The following is a 21,134-nucleotide window of genomic DNA, read 5'->3' on the forward strand; positions in this document are numbered from 1 at the left end:
CTCACTCCCTCTGGACACCAAGTAATACCTGGCAGTACAAGAAGGAGGTACATAAAGGTCTATGTGGTAGGAGAAGCCACAGGCATTTAATGTTCTACATACTTTCCTCCCTCCAGGATTAAAGCCTGGGTCGTCTAATCAACTTGGATGTGACCTAGCAATCAAAGAACAGAAGCTAAAAAAGCCCACCATGATCCCAGTTAAGCTTAGTGACAGAACAGTAGGAAGGAGAAAATCGCTAGCCATTTCCACTTGGATGGGTATCTCCTACTGGACAGACTTCACCCGTCTCTGAACACACTTACGGTGGGCTGGCATAGCAGCCTGGTGAGAATAACGTTCAATTAAACATGTCTTCCTCCTACTTTTCCCTTCTCCTCTCATCCTGGAAGGCTTAATCCTGTCTACAGATGCCCAGATGTGATTCTGGATGAAATGAGTTATAGTTACAAAACTGAGAGCTGGGGAGAGCATTGAGATAAAGAGCATGGTGTGAGAGACACTGGAAGTCAGGTCCAGGCCTGCCACTTATTAGCTGTACAACTTTGGGTAAATAACTTAACCTCTCTGAACTTCTATATGCTCCTTGATCAAATGGGGCTGATCATATATATATATAACACATTTATTATATTAGCTTTATGACACAAATCAAATGAGGCATGTCACGCTGTTAGTATTATTGTTGTTTTCATGAAGGGACCAGAAGCTCTGACCTGACTACAAATGCCAGACTTGCTCTAAAGCAGTGGTCCCCAACCTTTTTGGCACCAGGGACCAGTTTCGTGGAAGACGATTTTTCCGCAGACAGGCTGGGGTGGGGTTAGGGTTGGGGAGATGGTTCAGGAGGTAATGCGAGCGATTGGGGGATGGTTCAGGAGGTAATGCGAGCGATGGGGGGGAATGGTTCAGGCGGTAATGCAAGTGATGGGGGGAGGGTGGTTCAGGCGGTAATTGGAGCGATGGGGGGGATGGTTCAGGCGGTAACGCGAGCGATGGGCGGGAGGGTGTTTCAGGCGGTAACGCGAGTGATGGGGGGATGGTTCAGTCGGTAATTGGAGAGATGCGGGGGATGGCTCAGGCGGTAACACGAGCGATGGGGAGCGATGGGGAGCGATGGGGCGCGCCAGGTAAAGTTTAGCTCACCCGCCTGCCGCTCACCTCCTGCTGTGCAGCCCGGTTCCTAACAGGCCGCAGACTGGTACCCGGCCATGGCCCAGGGCTTGGGGACACCCTGCTCTAAAGAAAATCTGGTGCCTTTGGAGGGTTTCTGAGGCTGGGCATGTTTTAAAAATTGGGCCATAAGAGGGCCTATGGAATCTTCTACAGCCCAGATGTCCAGCTTCTTCCCTGAGCGAGAACACAAGTGACCTTCAGGGGTCATTGGGGATAGACCCGTGTGGTAGGAGAGGATACAGTCAGTCTTTTGAAAGGACCACCCTGCCGTGGAATTGATCAGGAAACACATTCTAACGAACTGTTGAGTGATTACAACTCAGAGGAGGCCGGCTCTTGAAACTACTCCAGAGAGAGGTGCCCCAGTCTCCGAAGAGCTAATTTTGAAGCTGAATGTACGGAAGGAAATGGGGTGTTGGCACACTTCCCACTTCTGCTGCTGCTCCCCTGGCCCTAAAGCCGGCTTCTGGTTTCTGAACTTAAAAGACAAAATGATTTCAGACCCCAATCCAAGAGCCAAAATACTAACATGAGAACTGACAGCGGGAAAAGATAACCTATTTTCATTACCTTCAGAATGATGCAGGGATTTGCTCTGGTGTACATTATAATCCCATTGCTTTGCAGTGTTCGCAGACGCAGGGCCAGTTTAAAGTCCTCTTCTTTGCTATTTTCAGAAAGCCGGTATTTGATGTAACTGTTTCCAGCAAAGCTGAGAGAAGTGTGCCCTGAAAAGACCATGACGAGGAGATATAGATACTTTTAACATCCAGAAACGAGCAGGGACACATGAAACCACCCAACAACTACCAAGCAAGTGGATGAAAAACCATGGGAAGTTAGGGAAGCCACTGAGGAGAAACCATTTTGGATTAAAAACTGTTTCTCCATTTCAGGTCACACTCTAATTTCAAAGTGAAAAAAAAAATTTACTAGTCACATGCTGAAAAATCTTAGTTCTCTCATGTCAAGGACAACTTGGTATATTCTCTAACCTGAATTTTCTTAGTGTCACTAAATTCCCAATTCTTATTTTTTAAAATTAGCACTATTAAAAGACATCCCTGTATGCCCACCCTCATCACTTAGATATTTAAGAATTTTCAATGCTATGAAACAAGGGAAAGACAAAACCATTCTCAAAGAATATCCAGGGCTTCCCTGGGGGCGCAGTGGTTGAGAGTCTGCCTGCCGATGCAGGGGACGCGGGTTCGTGCCCCGGTCCGGGAGGATCCCACATGCCGCGGAGCGGCTGGGCCCATGAGCCATGGCCGCTGAGCCTGCGCGTCCGGAGCCTGTGCTCCGCAATGGGAGAGGCCACAACAGTGAGAGGCCCGCGTACCGCAAAAAAAAAAAGGAAAAAAAAAGAATATCCATATTCCCCAAGTATCCTAATGCAGAACAGACAACTTAGGTCATTTGCACAAATGTTGATAAGGATAATGATATAAAGGAAGTTCATGTCTTGTGCAGTCACAGCTCTGCCTTTTGACCATCAATTTCAAGGCTCCCCTTCCTAGAATCTTTAGTTGCACCCACATCACCCAATTCTGAGTTAACCTTCTCTTTTTTTATTGTCTCCATCTTTATGTTTTAACAAGCAAAGTAATGGCTGAAAAGCCCTCTGGCTGGGGGGGGGGGGGAAGGGTGGAAAGTGTGGAAATATGTCAAATGGATGATAATCGTGGATTATGAAGAGTTTTCCATATGGAAAGGAGAAGGGAGAAGGGCGGAAAGGGACACCTGAAGTTAGGAGACTTGGCCTTACTGTCACCCTGCAGACCCACCTGCTGTGTACACAGCAGGTGTGTTGGGGTGAGGTCAGCATAAATATCTTTTAAGTCTAAGCCTTAGAAGCCTTCAAAGGCAAGTATGCGGGTGATCTCTTCAGTTCAGGGGCAGCTCCATTCTCGAAGTCAACTCTGAAAGAGCTTTGACTTCCATTTCTAAGAACGGTGCTTGTCTTTGCAAAGGCTGAGTTTCTAGAACCCAGTGCTTAACAAGTGCCTTGCAAATACTAGGCGTATTTATTCCCATTATAATGGCTATTATAATCATCACTCAATAAATATTTCTTGGATTCCAAAATTGGTATCAGTGTGCCTATATTTGAAATACATCTTCTACCAAAAAAAAGGGTTCTATTGGTACCAAAAATGAACAGGACTCTTTTTAGAGGAAAGAAGTGGTAGAGCATATGTGAATCAAAAGAAGTATTGAAGTCGAGTGATAATCAGAAATGGAGGATCATTTGGACTGAAGTAACACAAATACTGATTTTTTTTCTTTCTTTAAGAAACAGAGGTGAGCACCTCCCTCACCTTTTGGGAACATGCAGTTATTTGTACATGTGCAGTGGAGAGTCTCTTGATCTAGGCTGGACTTACCGTACAGAAGGTCAACTGAACTGGCTCAGCTTTACCTTCTGTTGAAAGGTGGAGGCTCTGAACATCAAAGGCCATGCCACAGATACTCCAACTCCTCTGCCTAACCAACAGCCTTCTATTTTCCATAATTTCACACCCTTAACATCCATGTGACATGATTGAAACACATGCTGTGACTTCCCATTATATAAGGAGCCCACAGGCATTGCATGTTTCCTGAGCACAGGCTGCAGCTGTAATAAATCTCAAGTATTTGAGGGGGGAGGCTAGCTGGGGTCCATGCGGAAGGAAAACGTTGCATGCAGACAGAATGTGAATTTAGACCCTCGTCACCCTGCCCCGCTCTGCACCTGAGCACTCTCCGAGCTTCCCCAGTGGACACTGGCAGAGGAACGGTCTCCTGCTGGCTTTGTAACCGACGCACTGCATGTCCCCTGGACACGGCTTCTCCACGCAAGGATCGTTGGACCCTGGGCACAGTCCTCCTGTGACAGAGGGGAACACGCATGATCAGTAGAAAGGCAATCACTCTACACTCCAGGAAGTCCAGGAAGCACAGGAATGGGTCAAGAGCTGGGCTCTATAGGCTCTGAGCTGAGAGACAAAATGGCCGCCCAGAAGCAGGAATGCCTGCGTGAGCTTCACCCGGTGTGGGTGCCCATCAAACATCCCTGCATCTGCCAAAAGCTCACTGCCAGAGTGAAGTACGTTGGGGGCAAAGAGTCAATGGAGCTCCTCTGTTTAGGCTAAAATATGCTAAGGTTGTGACTGGGCCAACTTCTGGTGAAGAAAGATCATACCACGTGGGCTCTGGTAGTCTTTATTGGATGGGGCTCCTGCATACTGGGGGCCATTTGAATGCATCACTTGAGTTTAGACTTCTTCTATGCTCCTTGCCTGGAGCCCTGAAAATCTTAGGTAGACTTCACAAGACGTCAGCTGTTGTTTTCAGATTGAGGGAAAAAAAGACTTTTCTAAAGAAAAGTATGACTCATTCTAGATTGTGAAAGCACAACTCGCATCGTTTCCTAATCCCTTCTGCTCCCTGCTATTGTATTGATTAGCTGTAAATGTGCCCTGCTGGCTAATCAAACATAGCAGAATTTTCCTTGGCAAAGGAAGGCTTCCTTTTCACCTGTTCAATGTTCATAGCACAGTGAGATGAAAGGTTAATTCCTCAGAAAGAAAATTCTGGAAGGCAGATTATCTGATTAAGGTGGAATTCAGGACCCAAGGGAGTTTTTCAGAACTGTGGTGACGGCAACTATGGGTCCACCAAAGAAAACGCACTTTCCAAAGGTCTTGGGTATTTCAACTGTAATTAGGCAAGAGTTTAGGTGGTAAAAGAACTGTAGAAAAGAAGACACAAATTGAAAACAACTCACAGCTGGGTTAGCAGTGGACCAAAGAAGCACCTTTTCTCTGTGAACCAAGAACACACTGGGCCTCAGCAGCATCTTTCCTCAGCAAGATCTGGCCCATTCTCATCTTCCTTTCTATACCAACTCTTTCCTCCTCATTAAGCATATCATTCCATTATACAGTCATTTCTTTGCCCAGGAGAAAGCAGACATTTAATGCTAACTACACATAAACATTTTAGGAACTGTAATCCTGGAGGGGAGAGATGTAAGTATAGCACTAGCAAACTCAGAGTTCATAAATCTTATTTTCCACTGGTTGAGAGCTCAGCCATAAAAGATACTCTTGGCAATGACCCAGCTTACAAAGTCTTAGAAGATGAAGGGATTTTTAACTAAAAATTCGGACTGATCTTCACAAATGGTTCTAAAAGACCTGAGTGCCCTGAAATACATCTTCCTCATTTCATTCCAAGAAATCTTTATTCCTGCCATGTATTTATCAATATTTATAGAACCTAAAACAGCTGTTCAGCCACCTTATGATCTGTTTCAAGTGGCTTTTGATACCAGATTTTTTTTTTTAATTTTTAATTTTTTAATTTTTTTGGCCACACCATGTGGCATGCGGGATCTTAGTTCCCTGACAAGGGATCAAACCCGTGCCCCCTGAAGTGGAAGTGCGAAGTCTTTACACTGGACCACCAGGGAGGTCCCTTCAAGAGGCTTTTGATAACCAGTTTTGGAATTTTTGATGCATTCATCCAACAACAAAAAAAATTTTAGGGCCAGCGAGGTAATAGGCCTGGACATATAAAGATGAAAAAAAAAAGGTCCCATCTCTTCCTCCCCACAGGAAACAACACACACACAAACACATGATTACAGTACAATAAAGTAACTGCATTGCGAGAGGTATGTGAGTGCAAGGGAAGCCCTAGAGAAGGAACAATTGTGTTTCCTGGGAGAATGTCAGAAGTCCTTGCAGAGGAAGAAAGCATTTTAAGAACTCTGGCTTGAAGGATGAGCTCTTTTGAGTAGCAAGGAACTGTGTTTCTTGGGAATGAATCTACCATCGTTAGTGGCTTGACCGCATGCACGTGTTAATGTTTACTTACGGTAAGTTCACAACTCTCCCAGCCTACTCTGTGCGGTCTCCATGATTGGATTCATTTCCGTTTCTGAGGCCTGCAAACTCCTGGGTGGCTCCTACCTGTTGACTAGTTAGCATGGCCTCAAAAATGGAACCACGCCACAGGGGGGTAGCAATGAGCATAAATGAATCACAGAATTCATCCCATCAAATGGATGTAACTCTAAATTACCTGGGCATTAATTTCCAGTTAGACATGGGAACAGTAATTTATGTATTTAAGAAGTCTGTTCCTTTCCATTCTGTGGACGTGTCTCTTCCCATGTCCTAGTTTAGCCGGCCAAAGGATATCCTTTCTATAAGTGTCTGTGTTTGTTTCTGAGATACAGCTACATATACTACATTCAGAGTCTTTTTTGCCCTAATGCAATGGCTACGTTGCTTAGAAAACTTGCATTATCAATAATGCAGTTTCAAAGCCTCTGTTTGAAAGGGGAAAAGAGGACTAGATAATTTCAAACCCATGATAGCAAAGCTATTTTCTCCTGCCAGGAGTTATGGTAAAAAAATAATAATAATAAAAATTTAAGAAAAATTTTTAAAAAACCCAGCCGTAAGTGCATATAATAAAGGCTAAACACTGTATTTCAGAATAAACACAGCATTTGAGTACTTCTCCCTTTTATTCACATGTTTTGGCCTTTTCTTTTACCACCAGTCCTGCCCTGGTAGTTAGCATTGGGCTTCTCACTTTATCACCCATATCGCTTATATTGGGTTAAAGCACAAAGTCACTTAGATCAGTAACTGGAGTTCAAATTCACAGTTCTTTTTCTTCTTCTTTCCTTATGTCATAACCATAGAACCCATATAGTTAAATTCATTAAATTAATGAATTGCATTAGATCCAGCTCCCCTTATAAAAACTCTAGCTGGAAGACAGATAGAAAATATTTTAATATATTATAATAAGTGCATTCTAAATTAATATAAATATTAAACATATAATAATGTATATTTCTATTCATTCCAGCAGTCATTGACTTTGATAGGTTATTTTTCCTTCCTTTTCTTTTTAATAGGTTTCCTAAGGCAGAAGGGACAGTTCTGGCAAGCGATCTGTCTCTCGATGGTTTAAAAATCCTAGGGGGCCTCCTCCCTGCCTCCCGGCCCGGGACGGGAGTAGCCGTAAACGTTCTGGCTCCAGCGGCTGCTGTCAGTTTGCTCTGTTCACCGTCTGCTCTCTTGTGGCTCAAGGAAGTATGAAGGCAGATTAGAGTCTGGACGTCAGTGTAAATGTAACATGCTCCTTAGCTGGGGACAGATGTGAGCATGTGCACGAAATGCAGTCTTTTCCAAGTCGAGAAAGACTTCTGGTTACTGAAAAACAGGTTTCCCCAAACCAAATACTCCCCATATGCGATACTGTAGTTCTCCCCTCTCTTCAACTATGATAAGAAATTAGGTCCTTTCTGAAATATTTATCGTGAGAGGGACTTGACCCTCATACGCCAACCCTGAACAATGCCGTGTGTCCTTTGACCTCCGATGTACCCAGGCCTGGGTCTTTGGGACACTTTCCTGGGGATAACAACCCTCTTCCCAGCCAAAGCCGTAAAGTTTCCAGCAACATAGAATCCAGTATGCTTTCAATGGGTGTTGAGGGGTTAACTTGTTTTTAGAAAACATATGCTCACATCATCCCCTTTGCAGAGAAGCATTCATACCTGCTATCGTTAGGAGTCTTAAAGACCCTCTCTCTGGCGGAAGAAAGTGCCTCATCCACTCCTGTACAACCGTTAAGGGACAACAGTGTCTGCTCCCATTGGCTTCTGGGAGGAAGTTTATCTTATTAACTGTCGTTAAATAATCCAGGTTTAATTAACTTGTTCTGTGATCAGTGACAGCTTGGGGGGAATGCAGGCTCTAGACCTTCATGATCTGCATCTCCAGGCATCCATCAGTTTGGTGCCAGAGTGAGCATGAAGGGAGAAAGGTCCCACTTTATCAAACCCACTGACACCATTTGTGGTGAGTCAGGGCAGGGCAGAAGGATCAGATGTTTTTAGCAATTGTCAGAGCATAAAGCAGGCAGAGAAATCTCTGTTTCCCATCCCTAGGTCCCCTCTGGAAGGTGGGGCGCTGTAATAGGAAAGGGTGCGGCATTGACAAGCAGCAGCCCTGGATTTTGGCCCTGACTAGTTATTCAACGTATTTCCTGTGTGGCTCTGAACAAGTCACTTGACTTCTCTGGATCTTGCTTTTCTTTTGTGAAAAATGAGGATAATGATTCTTCATAGAGTTGTGAGCATTAGATGGGCTAATGTATGTGCAAGCAACTTGTAAAGAAAAAAAATTAGAATAAAAACAAATTACTACAATGTCCCCACACTGGAGACACTAGGCTGACAATATGGCAGAGATCTAAACTCCAGTGTAATCCTTTTCTTGCTGTTCTTTCTGGGTCAGATTCACGATTTGTAAACTGACAGCTGATATGAAATACTGTGTGCACGGGAGGAGCTTTTTATTAATCAGCGTCACAGGCCATGTGCAGCTGGGTTAGCCCCTCCACAAGCTTATCTCGGGAGGAGGTATTCTTTTCACAAAGTCTCTCTACCAGGAGAAATGTGCCCATGATGTGGCCATTCATCACAAGGTTTCCCACCCCTGAAACTTCGCTCGGTTGGAAATTTAGGTCACTTTCTACAGAGCTGACAATATACAATTCACTTGAGCAGAAGCTCAGAGCTTTGGAACCTGCAGGGAGGAGGAAGGTGATCCTCCCGTGGTTTTAAAAGGGTCTTACTTCCCTATGTATGACTCTCCTCTCCTTATCTCCCCAGAATTCCCACAGCTCCCAGCGTTAAGTCTATGCCTTTAGCTAATACATCAGTATTTAGCTGTGACTATTATTGCTGGCACTTTGAGCTTATTCAACCTCTTGATTTATATCACTGCCTCATTATACTGAGAATCTAATGACTGATGGTAAACATCCTACACCCTGAGTTCGCATGCTTTGCCAAGATGCCACGTCTCGGCCAATGCCACATAAGTCAATAAGCTTCCTTCTTAACTCCTGGCCTGCATGAAGTTTTAAAACACATTCTCCTAAGGTCCCTTGGCTTTGAAGTGTTTCTTGTGGTTCTCCCAGAAGCACAGAATCATGTTGATTGGTGTTTGCTTGGCTCCACCATATTTTCTGGATGATTCTGCTAAAGGCTGAGTACAGTTTCATCCAACATATCCTCTCTGGGGCAGCTGTGTGTGGATGGAATATATAAGGGGTTATCCACATGGTGAGAAGCTGGTATCACCTCCACACTGGGTACCTCCAAACCTCTCCTGGCACTTCCAGGACTCATGCATGCTGGAGATCAGGGATCTGCAGAGACATATCTGTTGTGAATGAGAAATAAAAACTTTCCAGTTTTTAGGGGGAATCTGGTTAAGATTCGGAGATAACACTAAATTATTCAGAATCCCTGGGGTTGGGACAATGGGCTCTGTCCTTTGAGAATTAGCATTAACAATCCCCAGCCTAAGTGCAAACCCAATCTCAGGTTGTTTTTTTTTTTTTGCGGTCCGCGGGCCTCTCACTGTTGTGGCCTCTCCTGTCGCGGAGCACAGGCTCTGGACGCGCAGGCTCAGCGGCCATGGCTCACGGGCCCAGCTGCTCCACGGCATGTGGGATCTTCCCGGACCAGGGCATGAACCCGTGTCCCCTGCATCGGCAGGCGGACTCTCAACCACTGCGCCACCAGGGAAGCCCTGTTTTATGTTTTTTAAAAACTCATCAAGGCTAAGTTTTAAGTGTCTTACTGCCTTGCAGAAGCGTTCAAAATTTTATTTTATTTTATTGTGCTTATGAGAAGTACATCACTGTGGCTGCCTCTCACAGGCTCCTTTTACCTGTCTTACCATATTTTTCCAGGACTGTCCAGACTCCCCACCATCCAACTCAATCTAACTGAGCTCCCTGTTGTTCGCTCAGTACATGATGCCGGTTCTTGGTCCATGAGAATGGGGACCATGTTAGCCTCACTCACCACTGTGTCTCCAGCAGCCCGCCTAGGGCTTGGAAAAGTATTTAATTCACTGTTGAGTGAGTGAGCAAATGAAAGGGTGCCCCGAATCCCTGGGCTTTTCTCTTCACTCTCTCTCTGCTCAAAATACCTTCCCAGGACTATTCATTGCTTCCAACGCCTTTCATGGACTCCTTCAAGTAGGACAGAGGATTCCTTCCTTTATGCTTATTCTGTTCCCCAACTACAGGAATTACAACCCCTTCTAGCTCCTATTTTTCACAGCCAAGGAGCAAAGGAACTTCTGTTGTTTGTCTAGAAAAAGAGATTCAAGGGGTCCTAAAAACTATCCTTAGATGACTGGAGGGCATCTTGTACAGGAGAGGTTAGACAGCTCGGGTTCTGTGTGGCTCTAAATGGTGGAGCTGGGTGACATCACAAGGAGGTGGATTTTGGTGCCCTAGAAGAGAGAAGTTGTGTTAGGTCCATCTTGTGAGGTAGTGATTGCCCCGACTGGGGTTCAAACCTTGGCTGAATTATTGTGCCAGGAGTACAGTGAACAGGATGTCTGTAGTGGGTGGGAGGTTGGACTGGGTGAATTTCAAGTTCCTTTCACATCTGTGCAGAGGTGATAGGGTACAGTGGTTAGGACTGCCAGGTGTGAATCCTAGCTTGACCCTTACTAAGTTTGTGACCTTGAGCAAGTCAACTGACCTTTCCAAGTCCAAGTTTCCTTAGCTTTTGAGGAAAGTTAATGATACCTACCCTTTAGGGTTATGATGAGGGTTAAATGCAATGACACCTGTGTGAAACACAGGACAGTAACAGGTCACTGCTCACTAAATGTTAGTTGCTATGTTTGTCCCTGCCTTTATCTGTGCACTGCACTGCACGCGGTTTGTCGCCTCTATTCCTTGGCTCTAATGCTCCTCAGGCTTGAGCACTCCCTCCCCATCACCTACCTAATTCTAGGCATCCTTTCAGACCTAGTGCAGGTGGCATCACCCTCAGTGTTCTTCTCCCTGCCCTGCAAACCCTCACAGTGGCATCATACACCACTGGCTGAGGGCACGGCTGCTGTCACCCTCAGCCCTGCCAGCACAGAGCTCACCCACGGCAGACGCTCCACGCGTTTTACTGGATCTCCAGTTTCTAGTCTGGGTTCCATATCTGAACCAGGACTAGACAAGTCAGGCATCCACTTCCACTAACATTCTCATAAACACATTGGTCTTAAACTCTGATGGTCTCGTGGCGAGTCCATTCTCTTGGACAAAGCGTCTCCTTTTTGATATATTTCTAGATTAGACTTTTGAAAAATCAATGAAAATTTTCCAAAATGGACAATCATCACTGCCCCATGGGCTGCCCCAATGCTCTGTCCTCTGGCTTCCGCAGAGGAGCTCAAGGGCCTTTATCATTCCCCATCGTTTAGGTTGGTGTCGGGCTTTCTTACCCAAGTGCCAAAGTTCACCGAACATCTAAAGTTTACCAGGAGCCACCGCACGACCTCAGAACTCTCTCTGTAGCTCTCAAACTTTTGTTCAAACGTGATGCTTTGTGGGGGCTGGAATATAATGAGGCTCTTTGGCACTAAATTTCAAGCCTGTTTGCATTTTGTCAAAGCAACTCAGCATTTTGGTTTAAGATGTAAATGATGTTAATTTGACCCAAAAGTCTGCACGAGAGAAAGATGGGTTGGAAGTTGGGAGGAGGGTAGAATATTGAGGCCAAATCTGTATAAATATTACTACACAGCCCAGAATGGGCAGCTACCTCTATTTATCATCCTAATTATTCCACCAAGTGGTGGAAAAGTCCATTTATTGTATCTGTCAACCTTCTAGGATAAACAGACAAGCAGCAGTACTGGGTGTGCGTGTGTGTGTGTGTATGTGTGTGTGTTTGGGGGCCTGGGGGCATTTACTGACTTCAATTACCTCTCCTTTCCAATAAATGAGCAAATGTCTAAAATGATTAATGCTTTCCTTAACAGTTCTTCACTGTATTTTTATTTACGAGGATACTTCAGAAAAACCGAGAGAGCCATTACTATGATAATTAAGAGTTTGCCCTCTGAACCCAGAGGAAATTGTTTCTATTTTATGTTGATGTGAGATTTCTTAGAGTTTGGTTTCCTCACCAAACTCGCCAGAATTAGAATCACCCAGGCTACATATATAGTGGTTCCCAGGCTCCACCCAAAACCTCCTGCTATATTTGAGTGTGGGTCTCAGTAGTGGGCATTTCTAGTAAGCCACAGGCATAGTGGAGTCTGAGATCCCCTGCTGTTCTGCCATGGGTCTATGAGGTTGGTGATCAGTCAGGAAAAATGGGGTTATTTGAATATTCTTATAGAGTACATAGCACTGGGGTTATGAATCCTATAAAAAATGGAAGAGTTCCTGTTCTTAAGATGCAGGGAATAAAACAAGGGCCCAAGATGAACCTTTATTGAATCAGCATGCCCTTCTCACCAGCCGTATGGCCCTGGGCAAGGCAGGCAGCTACCATATTTATAAAAGGGAGATTATCGTATATCAGCTGCTGAAGATGGGGATTGGGCCAGATGATGTTCTGAGGTGCTTTTACCACTAACATCCAGTATTTTATTTTGCAGCTTAATTACAGGAGGGACTTAAAGGTGCAAAGGGGCTGAGAAGTGAGGCGAGTCTGCACAGAGTTCTTGTTCAGGAAATGCTCACTTTTTAAACCGAGAAAGCCTCCTCTTGGGACGTCTCGGGGCTGAATCGCAAAAACTTCCAGCATTCTGGGTTTCCCGGGAGTGGAAAGATTTATGGGGACTCGAGGACAGGAGCCCTGGGCCAGGATACCACCTTGAAACTCACTGCATTTAAAACATCAGTGTCTCATGCAAAATGCAGAACAAGACCCCTCTCTCCAACAAAATCTAAATCCCTGCTTTGAAGAAAACTGCTAAGCCTGCCCTCCCCTTGTCTCTTCTTGAAGAACTCATACTCATCCCTCAAAACTTAGAATATAGGTGGTCTCTGGTGCCTAAGTGTCACAGAAAGCTTTCCTCTGGCCACGATAGGGACTCTGTCCTTTTTCCTCCCCAGCATTCCTTATAACACCATTAATGCCAACAGGTACTTGCAACAGCTGAGTTCACAATAGCCAGCTCCTAAGAGCAGGGACTGTGTCTTTTTTCACTTTGAATCTGCAGTGCCTAGGACATTGCCGGTACCACAGTTTTCTACTGAATGAAATGAGTTCCCAGAGCACAAGGATTAATTAGCTGGTTTAGTTTCTCCTGCAGAGTCTGCACTGTCCTGTCTCGAACGTCTTTTGAACCCTGCTGTGAATCACTGCAGGAAGGCTCTAGTGCATAAATCAGTTTGCCTACAAAGGAAATATGGGTAGGGTCTGGATGACCGGCATTCATAAATCCTGCATGTTGGTGGCTTCTGCCAGAAATGCATTACACCTAGCACACATGCTTGGAGTTCCTTTGGAGCTACTTTGGAGCTAATTTACATATTCAACAGTTTGGATATCACTGCATCTACGTGATGAAAACACAAAACAGAATTCACTGGGGACCACGAAGTGAGTGGCCAGCACTCTTCTAGGCTGCTTGGAGGTCATCAAAAGGTCTCTCGAGGGAGCTGTGATCTCTGGGGCCTTCCTCTGATGAACTCATTCTCCAAAGTGCAACACAAAACTTTCTACAAGGGAAGAGGGCAGGGGCCCTGCCTGTCCTCAATTACCTAAAGGATGTTTTATAAATGGCTTCTCTTCTGGCCACAGTACCTTTAGGCCAAGTTTTCACTGGCTAGAAAAACTCCAGGTGCAATTTTCTTCGAAGAGGGCAGTGAATTTATGGTGCCATATGTCAGAGAGAGAAAAAGAGGGAGAGAGCAAGGTTTCTTGCTGACCACTGTGGTCATGCGACTCTGTGCAGCTATGGCCTCTGACCAGGGAAGGTCAAGGTTCAGAGACTCTAGTTACGTCGACAAATACAAACCATTCCATCTCTGCCGCTCTGAGGGCTGAATCCACCCCTTGACTGTGCTCCGGAATATCTGGCCCCTGTTTTTCACTGAAGCAAATCCAGCTGCCTTTCCCCTCTGCGATAGCTTCTGAACTTGTTTCCCTGCCTCTGGCCCAGCCCCGTCTAACCCATTCACCTCTGCAGCCAGCAGGCTCTTCATGAAATACAGACCTGATTCTGTCACTTCTCCCCCGTCAAATGAGCCAATGGCTCCCACTGCTTTGAGATAATTTCTAGAACGTCACCCTGGCTAATGGCTCTTCTGTGATCACTGGGCCGACTCACAAGTCTCCTTTGTCATCACTGGAAATCTCTTTCAATCCCCTCATTGTAGGTTGCTGTCTTGCCCCTAAGCCTCATACAAACAGCCCCTCCACTGGAATGCTGTCCCTCCCCTACCTGTTATCACACGTCTAATTCCTACTTTTTTTTTTTTTTAACATTGAAATATAGTTGATTTACAGTGACGTGTTAGCTTCAGGTATACAGCAAAGTTATTCAGTTCTATATATATATATATATATATATATATTCTTTTTCAGATTCTTTTCCATTATAGGTTATTACAAGATATTGAATATAGCGCCCTGTGCTATACAGTAGGTGCTTATTGTTTATTTTACATATAGTATTGTTATCTGTTAATCCCATACTCCTAATATATACCCTCCACCTTGCCCCTTTGATAACCATAAGTTTGTTTTCTATGACTGAGAGTCAATTTCTGTTTTGTAAATAAGTTCGTTCATATAATTTGTGTTTGGATTCCACATGTAGGTGATATCATACGATACTTAGTGCAGCCACCGTGGAGAACAGTATGGAGGTTCCTTAAAAAACTAAAAATAGAGTTACCGTATGATCCAGCAATCCCACTCCTGGCCGTATATCCAGAAAAGACAAAAACTCTAATCTGAAAAGACACACGCACCCCAGTGTTCACTGCAGCACTATTTACAATGTGCAAGACATGGCGGGCAGTAAATATTTTGTCCAATGAGTGAATGAACGAATGCATGCATGCCAGGATGGTAATCCAGGCCACCTCTGAAAGCTCAGGACTGGGGAGGGCACCCTCCGAACCGCACTCACCGTTACAGGTGCAGCGCACGTTCCTGTAGAAACGCGGGCACACGAAGCTGATGCGAGCTGTGCTGTAGGTCATGAGCGCGTGGGAATCCAGCGACAAGCCTTGCTCGCAGTGCTGCTCCTGGCAATCCAGCCCGGAGCAGTTCTTCTCCAGGATGGCTGAGATGCGCATGACGTTCTCCAGATGTCTCCTGGCATTGGACAGCTTCTGGATCAGGTAGGCCGGCTTGTAGAACTCACTGTTGGGCGTCTCCACCGCGAACAGCATGTCCAGCTCATGGGTGCCCGCCACGGGCTGGATGCTGATGATATGCAGGCTGTCCTGCTTCTGGGTGAGGACCGCGTTCCGCAGGGTGCGCCGGAACCCGTGCATGTGCAGCCCCACAAAATCCTCGGGGGATACGTTCTCGAAGCGGATGGTGACGGTGTTCTGCAGCATCTCGTGCACCAGCTGCTCCACATGCACGACCACGTCGATGGGCACCTGGAAACGGCCATCACTCACTGACACGTTCAGGATGTACTTCCCGCTGTCCAGGCCTCCTAGGGCGATGATTTTCCCATCATGACTGTTCACCTTGAACAAGCTTTTCTGCTCCGATTTCAGGGCGAATGTGAGGACATCATACACATCTTGATCTGTGGCATGGATCTTCCCAATGACCCCACCAGGAAAGTCGTCCTCCATGGTGACAATGAAAATTTCCAGGGGGATGGCTGTGGGCTTGTGGATGCTTTCCTCGATGACCCGCACGCGGATGTAGGAGTGAGAAACTTGCTGAGGTTTGCCTGAGTCTTTTGCCTAAAACAACCAAGAGGGAGAAAGCCAAGGAAGTAAGAAAAAAAAATAATAATTAAAAAAAGATCAACAAAACTCTGAAGATGTCTGTTCCTTTAACCATGTTTGCTTCTTCCTCCATCCCCTGCCACTATTCTGCAAAATGTTGAGGATGTGCATTTAAGTAAGAGGAGTGATTTATCACCTGGGGTCCCCACATGTACACTCTGTTATGGACAATAAAATGTGTCAACACAGTAAAGCCATGGGGGTGAATTGGGAGGGAGAACAGAGGGTGCTATAGGATCCAGCATGCCCACAACAGGCTGGCCTTGTTTTAATTTTGGACAGAAGCCACAGGGGAACCCCATAAAGTGGCATTCCCACTTGTAGGAGAAATCTTTGTTCTCTTTGGCTTCTTTGCTTTTGATTGGACCAGACAGCATTTTTCTGCACATTTAAGAAAAAATGTTATTTAAAGTGAGAAGTACACAATATCAGGGTTTAGAATAAAGATGGTACACTGAAGGGCAAAATAGGTAGCCTGAAAAAACCCATTTTGACTTCCTTCTTTACATAAGAATTGACAGAACCACTACCCTGAAACAGATCATTACTGAGAACCTGCCATGTGCAATGTGAAGGTAGTCAGTGTTGTAGGACTTCTGAGAAGGGCAGATTCTCAGGGGCTGGGTCCCCAGGGCGGGTATCTCAAGATGTGGGGCCGCAAAGGACCTTGCAGGCCAGGTACCATCTGAGGAGATGTGTCCTTGTTTGTAGAAGGCAGTAGAAAAGCACAGGCTTGCTCATCGCAGAGACCTGAGTTTGAATCTTGGCCCTGCCTCTATGTGTCTGGCCTGGAGTAAGTCACTTAACTTCTTCGAGCTTCAATTTCTGTATCTTTAATTTGAATAAAATAGTCATATCTACCTCACAGGATTCTTGTACTGCGGGGATTAACAGACACAGTGATTGCAACGTACTTAGCACAGGCTTGACTCATAGAAGTACTTAGTATGTGAGAGTTAATGTAATGTTGTCATTTTTATTATTACCATCACCATATGCTTTTAAAAATGAATTATATGAACCGGAGATGCTGAAATGGAAAATTCATGTAAGAAGAGATAAATTTAGCAAATTAGGTTGAACTTGAAGTGAAACTGTGTATGGCCTCAAAAGACAGTGATGGGGCTTCCCTGGTGGCGCAGTGGTTGAGAGTCTGCCTGCCGATGCAGGGGACGCGGGTTCGTGCCCCGGTCCGGGAGGATCCCACATGCTGCGGCTGGGCCCGTGAGCCATGGCCGCTGAGCCTGTGCGTCTGGAGCCTGTGCTCCGCAACGGGAGAGGCCACAACAGTGAGAGACCCACGTACCACAAAAAAAAAAAAAGACAGTGATGAGTTTGGACTCTATAGGCCAGAGGTTGCCCACTCAGATGTTGAAAACCAGAAGGGTGACAGAAAGGCATGAAGCCACTGGGTGTAAGGTGGCAGACTCATGGGCTTGTGGCCTGAGAAGGACTGCACAGTCATGCCTGCCTAAAGTCTGAAAGAGTCAGAATTTACAAGTTTTCAGGCACTAGGGAGCTCAGATGGATTTAGTTTAGGGGTTGGCACACTTTTTCTGTAAAGGGCTAGATAAGAAATAGTTTAGGCTTTGGGGTTATACGATCTCTATCAACTACTCAACTATCATTCCAGCAGAGAAGAAGCCCAGAGCATATGTAAATGAATCGGTGAGGCTGTGTTCTAATAAAACTTTACTTATAAAAACAGGCTGAGGACAGGATGTGGTTCAGGGGCTATTATAGTCTGTTGACCTCTGGTTTAGTGGAATGACATAATCAAAGTGGACTGATATAATCAAAGTGGAATGATTAGCCTGGAGGGGTGTAGGGATAGATCAGAAAAGAATGAGGCAGAAGCCAGAGGAACACCCGGGAGGCTTCTGCAATAGTATGAGTATCGGGCGATATAGAATAAAGTGGGGTGATGGCAAAGGGAACATACCTGATGCACACGGGGACCTTGTGAAGGCAGAAACGTGCGACTTGGTGGTAGTTTAATATAAGGGACTAGTAGGAGGAAGCTCTCCTACTAGTTTTTAGGTTTGCTAGTTTTGGTGTTTACAAAGTCTGAGTTGTGAAATATGCTCTCTAACAACCAGAGAAGGTATGCAAAGAACTGTACTAGCTTCTGTGAGAAGGCACTAAAACTCTCTCCTTGCCCTTGAGGACCTATACTGTGATATAAAATCATTCACATAATATTGTTGGACGCGTGGGTGGCAACTGAAGAGTTTATCAATGTGCTTGGACCCAAAAGTCATTAATTTGGAAGGTTCCGTGGAGTAGAGCAAGCCATAATTTATCCAGAGAAATAAGGTACACAATGAAATGCTACATAAAGAATGGCTATTGTTATTATTGCCACCATCAATAATGAGTTTAGGTTGCCCTCTGTGCCAACTGTGGGTAAAAAAAGTCACTCAGTTTCACTGATGGGACCCACATCTTGGTACTGGCAAAATTTGCACCCAGTGAATTTTTGGTGCTCTCTCTTTCCTGCTCCTATCCACACTCTTCCCATAACTGCCACTTTTGCCTCTTTGTCTCACTTCATTTTACACCATGACCTTGAAGAAGCTGAAATGTTGGGAGGCCATTGCCGTCTGAATCCCTGTTCCCCTCCCATCTCACTGGGGAAACGTACCAAGTTGAGGTCTCTTCAAAAGCAGAGGCCATGAAATAGCTCAATCACATTAGGACAAGGACTGGTTCCTTCCCCACTCGGGTTGACCTGGGAAACACTTCTCAGTACCAAGCAGCAAGGCTTGACAAATGAGTTGTCTTTGGGGCTCGACTAGAACCCCAGGAATTTTCAAAATGCAGATTTAAGCCCAGTGACCGTCAGCCCGGCACACCCTACGGGAACGTCCCACTTCAACAATGATGCTTCCTTTCCTTCCTGTTCAACTTCACATACAGAGGCCACTTTTATTGGTGTGAAATTGAATTTGAAATTAAAATGAGTAATGATTTATGTTGACTTGCTTGACAAAGAAAACCCAACCAACGGGCCCAGCAACAAGCACGAGAGAAAGCTGGCCTGATGCGGCCAGAGGATGAGGCTGTACCTGGACACACAGCACATACTCTGGAGACTCCATGTGCTGGAAGACCACGGCTGAGCGCAGGATCCCATCCGAGTCCAACACGAACGCCTCCTCTTCGTTTCCCGACAAAATAGAGAAGGAGAAGGGAGGCCCATTGTGAAAGGAGTCTCTGTCTGTCACCACGAGCTGCAAAATGCTGGTGCCTACTGGCTTATTTTCCTGCATAAGAGAGTATATTAAAAGGGAAGATAAAATTACACCTCTCTTCACATTTAAAAAGAAAACCCATCATTACCAGCTGAGAGTGCTGTGCTAGAAACAGGGCTTTTTGCGGAAGGGATTCCCTGTGATGTTATCTTGTCTTCTGAAAATGTGCTGGCCTCTGTGAGCGTCATGTTTCCCATCCTTTGCTGCCACTCCACAGCTGCCCTGTGAGACAGTGAGCTGCACGTGAAAACATGAGGACTTGGCTTTGAATGGGTTTGCAGGTTCCAAGGATGCTGCTGGTTATACCTTGTCCTCGAAAGGCTGGAACTGCCCTGAGTTCACCCGAACGGCTCCAGAGATACACGGTGCTCATCAGCCTTCATGACGATGTCAGAAATCCTCTCGGGCCAAGAAAACATCAACCTTTCAGGATGGGAAAGCACTTCGTCACACTTACCACAGCACAGTTATGCGGAGGCCCAACATGGTGACAGAAAGTCACAATACCGGACTCTTTAGGGGGACATCCTGGCAACTTCCCAGGAAAAATACAAAGGCGGGTGTCAGGTGAAAAACAGGGCTTTTCACCCCAGCCATCAGAACACAGTTTTGCTATTTCTTAAGGGAAGGGAAAGGGGATGGGATGGATATTCCTCAGTTAGCGAATGAAGAGAAAAGGAATCTGTAAGTTTCGGAAGTCCGGATGTCATTATGCCAACAGGATTTTGCAGAAACTCTGCCTTCTACCCCAGATGGAAACACAAAGGCTCCTAGTTACTCCTTCTTGGGCCCAAGGTTGTCCTTACTTTGAAAACACCAAATTATACTCCTCGGTAGCTCAGGCACTGGTTTCCTTGCTCTGCTCTGTTTAGACTTCAGCATTCCCACAGCTCGGGCCTGAAGTCATTTTCATTCGTTCAGGCCTTCTGATGACATTGACTTTGGATTAACTGAGTTTGGGTCCCAGAGATGGAGACAATGATACCCTACATGACAGCAGTCACGGGCGGGGTGGGCACACTCATGTGTTAGGCGCTGAATTAGTCTTATGAGAACCATGTGTTGGAAAAAGAAAATCATTCTGGGGTGAACAATGGGAGGAGCATTTTTTTTGCAGGAGAAAAGAACCTCAGATACTTCTCATGTTGCTTCTCCTCTCAAGTGGCCTTTTGGTTATCAGGAACTAGACACCGTCTCCCGCTGGGATAAGTTGTGGAAACGTCCCAGCCCAGCGTAGATTTATTAGTGCAAGCTGACAGTATCCTCAGCGCCACACAACACAGAAGATTTATTGATTTGTTTGCTCTCTCTATAAAAGCCATTTCCTCCATACAAGAGAGAGGGTAAGAGTATGTGTGCCTGAGGGGTCGCATCCGAGGAAGGAGGGTGAAAGAGAACACAGACGGGCCCAGTGTTGCAGACAAGAAGCCACGGTCCCCGCTCGTGGGCTCAGAGTCTCTGTTCTCTCCCTGCTGACTTCCTGGAGTGCGTGTGAGAACAGTCTGTCAAGCTGATCGACGCGTGTCATAAAACTGACCTTGAGTAGCCAGAGCCCATTTGGCGCTGGGCTAGTGAGCGGAGGCGGGGGAGGGGGGGCAGAGAGCAGCATCGTGGGGACAGGTGGGGAGCACAGCCATGGAGGGAAGTGGCAGTAGGGGAAGGGGCAGAGCCTGGAGGGGAGCTCTGTGGAAGCTGGAGAGGGGCAGGAATGCACAGCTGCTGGAATGAGCATCAGAGAGGAGAGGAAACCAAAATACCGCTGGGGAAGGAATCGGGTTTCGCTGAGAAAGGAGTAGGAAGGGAGCAGAGAGCTGCTCAGCCTGATTCTGGGGGGGCTCAGTGGTGTGGGGAGCTGGGGGCCTATAGATGGCCAGACTCAAAGTC

At 45.8% G+C, this 21,134-nt stretch overlaps 1 protein-coding gene across 1 annotated transcript in view; it reads right to left on the minus strand.

The window, feature by feature from the left end:
- FAT3 (FAT atypical cadherin 3) overlaps window positions 1-21,134 on the minus strand; it is a gene marked incomplete at its 3' end in the record, with an annotated part of 623,227 nt that overhangs the window by 29,746 nt on the left and 572,347 nt on the right. The window contains exons 19-22 of the mRNA XM_082661246.1: window positions 19,065-19,262; window positions 15,153-15,951; window positions 3,914-4,048; window positions 1,747-1,904 (exon numbers count right to left, since the gene is read on the minus strand). Of these exons, the coding sequence (XP_082517372.1) occupies window positions 1,747-1,904; window positions 3,914-4,048; window positions 15,153-15,951; window positions 19,065-19,262 (1,290 nt within the window). The remainder of the gene's footprint in view (window positions 1-1,746; window positions 1,905-3,913; window positions 4,049-15,152; window positions 15,952-19,064; window positions 19,263-21,134) is intronic.

Source organism: Grampus griseus, assembly GCF_964374135.1.
Source record: "Grampus griseus genome assembly, chromosome: 8".
Lineage (NCBI taxonomy): Eukaryota > Metazoa > Chordata > Mammalia > Artiodactyla > Delphinidae > Grampus > Grampus griseus.